Source organism: Sinocyclocheilus anshuiensis, unplaced genomic scaffold, assembly GCF_001515605.1.
Source record: "Sinocyclocheilus anshuiensis isolate Anshui unplaced genomic scaffold, SAMN03320099.WGS_v1.1 scaffold26, whole genome shotgun sequence".
In the NCBI taxonomy this organism is placed as follows: domain Eukaryota; kingdom Metazoa; phylum Chordata; class Actinopteri; order Cypriniformes; family Cyprinidae; genus Sinocyclocheilus; species Sinocyclocheilus anshuiensis.
This window is the reverse complement of record NW_015544143.1, coordinates 950,643-962,984: the sequence shown is the minus strand read 5'-3', so window position 1 is coordinate 962,984 and position 12,342 is coordinate 950,643. Positions and strand designations below refer to the sequence as shown.

The following is a 12,342-nucleotide window of genomic DNA, read 5'->3' as shown; positions in this document are numbered from 1 at the left end:
TTTTGTCTGTAGGTATTGTATAGAAAGAGGACGGAACAGCTGCGGGCTAGTCCTCAATGCATATAACATCGCTAGGTTTGCCTGATTTCAGATCAGGGGTGGCCACATCTCGCAGAGCATCGCTGGACTTCTTCTCCAGGTGGCTGGTTGGGGCCGGCGGTCCGTTTGAGGACACTAAAAAGAAGCATTATAGAACAGCAGCATTATATTTCCATATTTAATTACTTTCTCAGTGGATACGTCTTGTTCTCACACTGCTTTCCCTAGACTGAACACAAACAAGACTGCTTGTGTTATTTTAGTATTATTTATATACTGTATATGTACTATTACAGAATTTATTAATATTTTGAATTAGTTTATCTTTATTACCTTCATATTTTGGTTTACATTTTAGTGATTTTGTTATGTGCTTGTCATTTTTATTTCTATATAGCTTTAATTTTTATTTCAGTTTTGGTACCTTTAGTACTTCAACTTATTTCAATTAGTTATTTTTGTTTAATTTTATTTCATTTCTTTCAGTAGTTTTTGTTTTAGCTTACAATAACTAAAAAGACTATTCACTGAATTTGCAAAAGTTCATTTGGTAGCAAACTAGATATTAATGTAGATATTTATGCACTAGTCTAACTGTGGCTGGTTGATTTAAATGTTGTTCAGGTGGACTCTTCCTTTCTAAGTGGGCGTTTCTTGGACAGAATTGATGCAATTCATAGCTTTCAGTCACGTGACCGGCTCGAAGACCTGGAGGGCAACACATCCATAGAACTGCAGAACAAGCCTGTCAATTTTCCATCTGTTTCAACGCCGCAAATATTTAGATCACCTCTCAAAAGAATAAAACAAAGGTATGTGAACAAAATGCAAGTTTTGGCCATTTGCAATCCATATTAAGCACCCGCGGCAATATTTAAATCATTAAACAGTGTGACAAAACTTTGTAAAAACATTTAAAGTGCCTTAATATATTTAAAAACAGTAATATTCTCTATATTAATGATTCATAGATTACATAGGCATTAGGCAAGCAGATGAGGCCGGAATATGAATGCAATCCGCTTAATGGTTCAGTGTTTTCCTTCTAATGGTTTTCTATGGGAAACCATTTAAGGTGAAACTTTGCACATTGCATTTATATTCTGGCTTCATCTGCTTGCCTGTACAAAATATACATAATCAATAAGGTGTTTACTGAATTTTGCCTTTCGTTTTGCCCTCCAGGTGGGCGTTCCTATAAGGGAGTGACGTCACGTGGAAACTATCAATAGGAATTTATTACGTGCTCTTCATTTCAAGGCTAATGTAGGCCACTAACCACTGACGTACGGCCCCAGGGGCATCTGGCTGTAGTTCACCATCGCAGTGCCTCCAGGTCCACGGAACCCTCTGGCGAAACTGCTATTATACATCTGAGAACAGCCGAAAGAGCCCTGAGGGAAAGGCTGAAAGGAGATGAAACAAAATATTCTTACATGAAGGTTCATCCACATGAGGCTCATCTATTATTCATCTTACATGGACTACACATATGGCAAAAGACATGTCATGCTGACCTGCTGAGGTGGCGGCTCGTTGCCCCAGCTGGTCAGCCTGCTGAGGATGCCCCGCTCTGACATCTGGAGCCGGGCAGAGATGGGTGGGACCCTCGAAAGCATGGAGGGCAACCGTGTCACGTCAGCCTTCATATCACTTAACAGCTCCTCCAGTTGATTCAACACTAAAACAACACCAGTGAACATAAAAATGGATAGTTTAAACACGCCCAAGTAGGTTTTTGTTGTTTTGTTTTTGAAAGAAATTAATACTTTTATTCAGCAAGGATACATGAAAATGATAAAAAGTGAAAAAATGACATTTATGTTAAAAAATATTTCTCAACTAAAAGCTTTTTTTCAATGCTATAAAAGAATGCTACAAAAAAAAACAACATTGATAATAATAAGAAATGTTTCTTCAGCAGCAAATCAGCATATTAGAATGATATCTGAAGGATCTTGTAACACTGAAGGCTGAAGTAATGGCTGCTGAAAATTCAGTTTTGCCATCACAGGAATAAATAACATTTTAAAATAGAAAACAGTTATTTTAACCTGTAATATTTTGCAGTATTATTGTTTTTACTGTAGTTCAAATAAATGCAGCCTTGGTGAGCATAAGACAGTTCTCTCAAAAACATTAACAAATCTTACCAACCCCAAACTTTTGAACAGTAATGCACATTTAGTTTATGTTTGGTTTATAAAGCTACTGTGGTTAACAGCAAGCAACATGGGGCAGTTCCAAGCATCAGGTTGTTTGTTATGTTTTTAGAAAATCACCTTTGTGCAGCACAGCATTGGCTGGCTTGTTACCAGCAAGGGACTCTTTGGAGAGGTGCTGGTGGGACTCAGCCAGGCACTCCACCTCTGCAAAACGTGTGTTGAGGGCCATGGCGGGGTGACTGGGATCCTGAGTCATATTCAGGTATGCAGCGCGCCGTAGCTGCTCCTCAATTACCAAAGCCTGTTCCAGGAGCTAAAATGTGAATGAAGAATGTGTGAATATAAAAGATCACTTTAATTAATTAAAATAAAACACATAATAACTTGTACCTTAAAACGTCTGGCGAGAAATTTATTTTTCATTTCTAAGTAGTTCCCTTTGTGCATTTCAGTCTTGAAAGGCTCATTGAGGATGGCATACCGTGGGTCATTCTGAATGTCCTGCCACCGTGCATAGCCATGTCTGTGAGTAGCTGGTTAAGGTTTCACTTCATATACAGAAAAGATTTTACTAGGGTTGTGTATCGTTTGAATTTTATTAATTCCAATTCCGATTCCGATTCCACTTAATGATTCCCAGTTTTGATTCCAATGTGGTTAAAAAAACATTTAAATATCAAACAATTTATTCTGTGTCTCATTTTGCAAAACATTTAGTTGCAGCTGAATACCATGAACAAAAATTAAGAGCTGTTTGTGTGCAAAATAGAGGTGCACGATTCTGGATAAATTGAGATGCACGGGAAAGGCCGGCGACGCACCGTCTCTTTCCCTATTCAGGGAACCAACCGAAACGTTCCCTTTCATAGGTTCACTTTATGCTGCGAAGCCATCGCTATGGGAACAATATTCCATAAGGCCTTCACGTACCTGAAGATAGCTGGAAGACCGAGGAAAGAGTCCACTCAAGCAGATAAAACCTGGTAGCCATCCTCACGTCAAGTCTGTAGAACTTGATCAAAGTTTGAAGAGGTCCATCCTGACGCAGCACAAATATCTGAGAAGAAGCCATTCCTCTAGTGCACACCTAGAGGCGAAGCCACGCGACATAGGCTGCAGAGATAGCCTCAAACACCCAATGAAACATTCTCTGTTAGGTGACAGCAGCTCCCTTGTTTTTACTGCCAAAACATACAAACAATTGGTCAGATCTACGCCACTGGTCTGAGCGGTCAACGTAGATTTTCAATATCCTCACCGGGCAAAGACTAGGAAGTCGCACATCACTTCCAGTCCCCTCATCAGAAAGGGGAAAAGCCTCCAAGACCACCTGCTGGAAGCAAAAGGATAGAGCCACCAAAAGGACCGTCATCAGGGTCAAAAACTTCTCTGACACAGACTCCAATTGATCAAATGGATGGCCTGCCAGACCTTCCAGGAAGATAGATAAATCCCATGAAAGAATTTGTACAGGGCGGAAAGGCCAAAGCCGTCTCGACCCTTGCATGAAACGGGAAACCAGGGGTGATGAGCATGAGTCAGCAGGTCATGCTTGAGGGGAACCTCCCAAGGAGGGCCAGCTAGTAGACTGACCAGGTCTAAGAACCACATCTGAGTGGGCCAGAATGGGGCCACCAGCAACGTACTTTGAGCAGAACCACTGAGAGCAAATGGATCGGTGGGAAGGCATAACTCTGGTTCTGGGCCGGTCCTGGGCCACTCCTGAGCCAGAGCGTCTACTCCCAGAGGTAACGGAGGAGACAGGGAGAACCAGAGCGGGCAATGCACAGTCATGCTTGAAGCAAACAAGTCCACTTCTGCTCGGCCGAACCTGTGCCATTTGAGGCTCACCACCTGAGGATGTAACCTCCGTTCTCCGGGCTCCAAGACCTGCCTCAAAAGTAGGTCCGCTTCCAGGTTCAGATAACCTGGGACATGAACCATTCTGACTGACAGAAACTTGGTCTGTGCCCAAAGGACATGTCTCGCCAATCTGCACAGGGGGTCGAGAATGTAGTCCCCCTTGACGATTCAGGTACGAGACCACAGAGCATGAAAACCTCTGCGTGTCATCATAGCTGTGGAATGGGTGGCAGTGAGGTGAAATGTTATGTATTTTTATCCACCACTGGAATGGCCTCATGTGGAGCAGGCCCAACTGAACCACAGGGGACGCTGCTGCCATAAGACCCATCAGTCTGCGGCATAAACCCACGTGGACTAGAAGCCCTAAACTGACTCAGAGAGGTCTGTAATGACTGAACATGTGCAGGAGACAGATGTGCCTGCATTGTGCAAGAATCCAAGTCCACGCCCAGAAAAGTTGTTTGCTGACGTGGCAGCAACACACTCTTCTGTAGGTTTACGCTTAATCCTAGGCTCCTCAAATGACAGAGTACCAAGCCTCGATGAGCTATCACCTAATACTGTGATTGAGCTAATATCAGCCAATCGTACAGGTAATTCAAAATCCGGAAGCCCTGGAGCCGCAACGGGGCCAGAGCTGCATCCATACACTTTGTGAACGTTCAGGAGCCAGTGCCAGTCCAAACGGAAGAACACAGTATTGGTAAGCTTTGCCCTCGAACTTGAGGAACTTCCCGAGTCTCTTAAAGCGCTATATAAATAAAGGTGACTTGACTTGACTTGACTCTTGATGATCTGGATGTGGAAGTACGCATCCTTTAGATCGATAGTCACAAACCAATCTCCGGTTCGGATATGAGACAAAATGGATTTTAACATCAGCATGTTGAATTTGCTCACTCTGAGCCCAAGATTTATGCAGCGTAAATCCAAAATCGGACGTAAACCACAATCCTTCTTGGGCACAACAAAATAATGGCTGTAAAAGCCTGACTCCATCTGAGTGGGGGGTATTTCTTCTATAGCCCCTTTCTCTAGGAGTGACAAAATCTCTTGACTCAAAGTCGGGATCTCCCTATCCTTTCCCGAATTGGATGGAGTAACAGCTTTGAAAAGTAGCAAAGAACATGACAAAAACTCTTTCCTATGGGCAACAGATAATCCGCTTCCTGAAGGAAAAGAAATCTGATGAAATCGCGCATAGCACGATATGCTGATATGAGCATATGAGACGAATTTCTTGGGGTGGTGCTGAGCGCTACTGGCCAATAAAATGGCGTAATGGTATAAGGGCTTCACAGAAGGTGTTCCCATAGCGATGACTTCACAGTGTAGAGTGAACCTATGAAAGGGAACAGCACTTTAAAGAATAAGTTGGGTGAACTATTTAAAAAAAAACACACATCGAAAAAGGAAGTAATGCACTACTGTTAAAATGTTTTGGGTCAGTATTTTTTTGAATATTAAAAATGAATACTTTTTCAGCAACGATGCATTGAATTGATCAAAAAGTAAAGACATTTATAATGTTACAAATTATTTATATTGCAAATAAATGCTGTTCTTTTAAATAAATTCTGAACATTCTATTCATCAAAGAATCACTGTTTCCACAAAAATGGTAGGTAGAATATTGATATTTAATTATTATTTATTATTTAATATTTAATTACAGAATATTTAATATTGATGTTAAGAAAAGTTTTTGAGCACCAAAATATTAGAATGATATCTGAAGGATCATGTGACAATGAAAACTGGAATGATGGCTACTGAAAAATTAGTTTTGTCTTTTGTTTCTATGTTAATATATTTTAACATAGAAACAAAAGACAAAACAAATTTTTCACTAATTAACTGTTCTTTCAAATTGTAATAATATTTCATAATATTACTGTTTTGTTTTTGTTTTTTGATCAAATAAATGCAGCCTTGGAGCATAAAAGACTTCTTTTAAAAATATTAAAAAAATCTTACCTACCCCAAACTTTTGAACAGTAGTGTAACTTATATGAATGAAATGAAATGATGCAGTTCTAATTCCTAATTCCATTTATTCAAACTGGCACATCACACTCATTTATGTTCACAACTACATGAAGGTCCGAAAGAAAAAATAAATCAAAAGGAAAGAAAAGAAAGAACAAAACCAACAGAAAAAAAAAAACGATAAGAGATATTATTAAAGGAATAATAAAACAGCTCAAATGTGCCATGGAAAGAACAGTGAGGATACGTTACAATGCCAGCCAGCAGCCAGTAGTCATGGCGACGGTGCCAGATGTCGTACATTTTGCCAGATGATACAGCTGCACGTTCCTCGTTTTGCCACAGCGTGTGTAATTCTGAACACATATAAACACTCTGTATCTCTGCTATCATTCACACAGAATTTTGAATCTGCTGTCCATGATACAGTATGTGTGCATGCGTTGATGCCCATCGAAGCGAGACAACAAATCAGAACGACGTCAATAAGACTACAACTCACCAGTGAATCCACCATCTGCGATGTTAAACATGAACCGGGTCTTGATGCTGTTCTTGTCATCTCTGTGGCTCTCGTCCGTGTCATCCCTCGCGTCTTTCTCTCCATTCAATTGGTTCTCATGGGGGTCTTCAGATTTTAAATCATCAGGAATGGCTGCAGAAACTACATAGTTTGGCAAACGCAGAGAATAAGGCTGTTCAATTCATTTTTTAAGCCTTATGGATCAAATCCTTTAGTTGTGAGAATTACTAAACTGACCGAAATCTCATTCCAATTTTTACACAAATTTTAGTGTTGACTGCATGTGTCAAGCTCAAACATTTCATCTAAAGATATATATATATTTATCAAATTTATATTTATTTTCTGAATGCTGTCTATTAAATTTGGATGTCTGTTTTAATTTTTAATGCCAGAAAAATACAAAAATCACACAAATCATTTATATTTAAACATTCTTTGGTAACAGGGTTTCATAAAAATTAAACATAAAACATAACATAAAAAAGTAAAAACAAAAAAAAAAAATATATATATATTTTCAGGTTAAGCACCTACTTTTACTGACCATTTGTTGAAAAAGAGTTTCAGGCGTTATTTTGTATCCATTTAGTGGAAAGTGTGTTTTAAGATGCCAATTTGAAGATAAATGGATCTGGAATCTCGGCCACCCCTTTTATTCTGTTTTTGGAAGTTTTATAAACAAATACCATGAATGCTGACCTGGTTTTTGCTCCTTATCATCTATTTTTGCTGGGCTGGCTTTATTTTCCCCTCTCTCCGGAGAAGTTTCTTTCCCTTTACCACAGTCTTGAATAAACAAAATATTTTAATATTTTGTTTATTGAGAGAAATGTTTTGTAGAATCATTATACGCTTAGTGAAAAACCCTCACCTAATGGTGTCTGATTGGCTGTCTGCTCACTAGGTTTTGTGGGTGGCTGTGCTTGATTGGACGATGGCTCTGAATGGACAGAAGGGGTATCATTCTTCTCGCTCTCTTCCATTCCTTTTCCTTCAGGACTTCCGCTTTTTGGTTCTTCTTCATCATTAGCTTTCTCTGGGGCAGGGGAGGGTTCTGGCATAACTGGCTGCTGTGAGAAGAGAGATTTTAATAAGGATAAGAGAAATAAAAGACAAGAGAGATATTTCTGGATGACTTCAGTCTGACCTCAGGGTCCAGCGATTTGGTGCTCTCTGGTTCTGTAATGTCCTTGTCTTCTTGAGAACAAGACACTGACTCTGTCTTTTCTGTAAAAACAAATGTAACAGTCCAGTTATCCACAAACAACCAGGGTTTCATTGTGTAGTACACACACACACTTTCACACACCTAAAGGAACAGGTGTGCTGGGTTGAGTCGGAACCGGACTGGCAGGAACAGGTGTGTTGGGGTCCGACGACACACTTTCAGTAAGTTTTTTCAGCTCCAATCCTACAGGAATCAAATCTGGTGTACTAAACTTCCCATTCACATGCTCAAACTCCTGAACCTATATACACAACATTAAAGAGGAAATTTCAGTACAGAGTTTTTGTTTATATATAAATATATATCTTTATATATATATATATATATATATATATATATACAGTACATATATATATATATATATATATGATTTATATCCTGTTTAATTTGCTTATTCTATGTTCACTGCTAGAAACTTTCAAAATAAAAATCTGGGTTAAAATCCACATTAAAGTAAATAATGCTGTAGAATGTTAAAGAAAATAATTTAAATTATTCACAAATAAAAAAATCAACTTCAAGTTAGATCTTTATATCTATCAAGTTAAAAACCTTTTCACATAAAATGCAGTAAGTAATTCACCACCTTCTTGCGGACCAGAGACATGACACCAATCCGGGTGAGAACATGTTGGCGGGACAGGCCTTCCCTCGGGACCCCATCTGCAAATGTTTCTGCTCCATCTGCCCCTGGCTCACACAGGTGCCTCATGAACAGAGATACATAAGCCCTGAAAAACACACAGAACCAAAGACCAACGAATGAAAATGTAAAATATATATATATATATATATATACAGTATATATGAAGAAACTATTACAGAGAGACACATGCACATACCTGAACTCCTTCTCACTTTTCCCTCGCAGGTCACGGACCAGCCAGTGAGAGTTGAAAGCATCTTGTGGGGGCATACCCCAGCGCATAATCGCATTCAGGAAGGCTTTCCGCTGCCGGGCGTTAAATCCCAAAACCTGAAATCCCCAAGGTAAACAGCCAAAGCTTCACCTGAAGAAAGGAATTATGCACAAACTCCCTCTTTTCATAAAATTATAAGAAGATTTACCTCTATATTACCACTAACTCTAGCCAGCAACGGCGGCAATGGTTTGTCCCGCTCGCTCTTCAACTGTCTTCGAGATTGTCTGCGTCCTCCTGGAGGAAGAGGAACTCATTTAGGTGCATACCAAGTATGATGAAAGTCAATAAGATTTTTTTATGTTTTTGAAAAAAGTCTCTTATGCTCATCAAGGCTACACTTATTTCATAAAAATGTGAAATAAATTTAAAATAGCTGTTGTCTATTTGAGTATATTTTAAAATGTAATTTATTCCTGTGATGCAAAGCTGAATTTTCAGCAGCCATTACTCCAGTCTTCATTGTCACATGATCCTTAAGAAATCATTCTAATATGCTGATTTGCTGCTCAAGAAAACATTTCTTAATATCAAAGTTGAAAACAGTTGTGCTGCTTAATAGTTTTGTGGAAACTGTGATACTTTTTTTTTTTAGGATTCTTTGATTAACCTCTTTTATTTTAGCTTTTCAAAATGTATTTTGTATTTTCGTTAATATAAAGAAGCAATTCAAAATATTAAATAACTTAAATATCTATCTATCTATCTATCTGTCTGTCTGTCTGTCTGTCTGTCTATATATCTATCTATCTATCTACGTATATTCGATTATAATGCTTTTATTTACTCTAATATATAAATTAAATTAATTGAGAAAAAAATAGCTTAAATAGAAATCTTTTATAACATTATAATTTAATGCATCCTTGATGAATATAAGTATTAATTTATGAATGTATTTATATATATATATATATATACACACATATACATATCATATTGACCCCAAAGTTTTAAACAGTAGTGTGTGTGTGTGTGTGTGTGTGTGTGTGTGTGTATATGTATATGTGTATATATATATAATATATATATATATGTATAAAGACGCCTACCTTCAGGACGTTCCTCAAAATCTTCATCCTCATCCTCGGACCCAACAGAGTACTCAGACTGATTATCTGAAAGATCATCCTGCCACTCTGAGAACAGGATTGAGAGAGAATGCTTGTAAACTCAGATATACTCATATACACAGTTTTACACTGAGTTATAGCACTGTCAGCATCTGTGTTTGGGTACCTTGGTCCTCCTGAGAGGCATCATTATAGTTGACCTGTTTGCGGATACGTTTCCCTTTGCCCAGGTTCCGGGCCAGATCCTCCTGCTGCTGCTCGTAATGGTGCCTCAAGAGCTTCTCCCAGTAGTCTGGATCAACATTCTCTTCCTGCTTAATAATCTCCCTCTGGACCTCCTCCTGCAGGAACACACACACACACACACACACACACACACAAATACAGATAATTTATCACAGGCCTATTATCGACTTCAATTAATCTTATTATATTTATTGTTTACTAACAATAATCCTAAACATTTGGTATTTGTATATGAGATAATATATATATATATTTTTTTTGTAATTATTTAGTCCCATTTTGAAGCTGGATGAAGCTTTCCCTTCATAATGCAGGTTTTTGTTCCAACACAGAAAAGGACTGCGGTGGTACCAGTGATATTATCAAAATAATAATTTGATATGTACCATTATACTGAATCATTACCATATTCATATACCATGGTACTCCAAGGTACTTCAAAGCATAGTACAGCGTTATCATGATACATATAGAGAGGACCCTAATACTTTGACCATTGTAGCAAATCCACACATTCTGATCTTTAGGACTTATTGTCTGTCATTTTGCTATTGCTGAAATCTGATCCGCTTCTTCAGATAGCTGTGCATCTACATGGGTTGCTATAATAATGATGTAAGCATCAGCATGATCCCAGGAGATTTTCTCATACTGAGAGTATCTGTCAGTGTGAAATGGGGATGGAAAACTGAAAATTTTGCTTTTGCCCATGTCTATCATGACATCTCCCTACAGGAGCATGAGAGAAAAAAATTACTTTCTACACATTCATGTCCAAAACCGCTAACACTCACTCATCATTCACTGCATAGTGAATGTCACAAAAAAGAAAAAGAGAATGAAAATGAGTGCATTCAAACACAGCTACAAATGTTGTGTGCTTTTTATGAAATTACATACATTACCACTCTGAAATATTGTGAAATATTTTAAAATGTAATTTATTCCTGTGATGGCAAAGCTGAATTTTCAGCAGCCATTTCTTCAGTCTTCAGTGTCACATGATCCTTCAGAAATCTTTCTAATATGCTGACTTGCTGCTCAACAAACATTTCTTATTATCAATGCTGAAAACAGGATACTTTTCCAGAATACTTTTATGAATAGGGTTCAGAAGAACATAATTTATTATATAACATAATTTATATTTATCAAATATAAATCTTTTGTAACATTATAAATATATGTATTGCTAATTTTGATCAATTTACTGCAACCTTTCCAAGTAAAGGTATTAAAGTCTTTAAAAAAAAAATCTAAGTGACCCCAAAATTTTGATGTGGTAGTGTATGCATCAGGTCAGAATTTTAATGAAAACTTTTTATAAAATGTCAAAAATGTGAACAAAGCCACATTGATGCTGCCCCTCCACACAATACGAAGCTTTTGTGAAAGAAGCTGCAACTTGCACAACTATGCCCTCTTGAGCATAGAAGACTAAAAGAAATAAAGCATTTCTAAGGTAGTCACTTTCAAAGGATTGACCAGCATTCATTTTCATCCCTTGTTTAATAAAAAGAGGCATGAGAAACAGACAGCAAAGCATCTGTATCTCACCTCTCCATCCTCCTCTCTCACCACATACTGAGCCACCTTAAATGAGCTCAGGTACTCGTTCATGTTCTGGATCTCTGTGTCTTCGGTGGCATCCCGGCTACGGTCCAGCAGTTTGGAAATGGCGTTATCATCATAGTGGATCACACTGCCCTCCTCTCCTTCTTTATTATCTCCTGCAGAAGAGATTTAGGACATGAACTACTGGAATCCACAAAATCCACAAGCAAAGTGCCGTAATGTTTATCTTAAACCACTTCAGCTAACCCATTGTTCTGGCGGCTTCCACATCGTCTTTAAACAGCTCCTCAGTGCCAAACTTGAGGATGTCGTCAAGTTCCTGTTTGGACATGGAGCCCGTCTTAGAGCCCAAGCCAGGGCGCACCACCAGGTGGGTCAGCATCATCTTTCGCTTGGCCACCTGGGTAATACGCTCCTCTACGGATGCCCGAGTTACAAAGCGATAGATCATCACCTTTTTATTTTGCCCGATACGATGTGCCCGGCTGAATGCCTGCAAGGACAAAGAGAAAAGATCGATGAAGAGAAAAAAGAAAGAACAGCAAGAAAAACAAAAGCAATAATTAAATAATAAAGTCTAATATATGACTATCTATAATATAATGTATCATATATATATATATATATATATATATATATATATATATATATATATACTCAAAAATGTATTACAGATACATAAACATAAGAAAAATTGTATGGCCGAGATATATTT

The 12,342-nt window shown here is 38.1% G+C and overlaps 1 protein-coding gene across 1 annotated transcript in view; it reads right to left on the bottom strand.

Moving 5' to 3' along the window:
* Positions 1–12,342, bottom strand: part of LOC107695042 (chromodomain-helicase-DNA-binding protein 5-like) — a 32,584-nt gene continuing 20,242 nt past the window's right edge. Inside the window, 18 exon segments of the mRNA XM_016494822.1 lie at positions 1–174; positions 1,319–1,445; positions 1,557–1,720; positions 2,322–2,517; positions 2,595–2,727; positions 6,307–6,415; positions 6,562–6,723; positions 7,285–7,371; positions 7,457–7,655; positions 7,733–7,812; positions 7,895–8,054; positions 8,400–8,544; positions 8,656–8,789; positions 8,882–8,970; positions 9,786–9,872; positions 9,973–10,147; positions 11,610–11,782; positions 11,874–12,120. Of these exon segments, the coding sequence (XP_016350308.1) occupies positions 47–174; positions 1,319–1,445; positions 1,557–1,720; positions 2,322–2,517; positions 2,595–2,727; positions 6,307–6,415; positions 6,562–6,723; positions 7,285–7,371; positions 7,457–7,655; positions 7,733–7,812; positions 7,895–8,054; positions 8,400–8,544; positions 8,656–8,789; positions 8,882–8,970; positions 9,786–9,872; positions 9,973–10,147; positions 11,610–11,782; positions 11,874–12,120 (2,595 nt within the window). The 3' untranslated portion in view covers positions 1–46.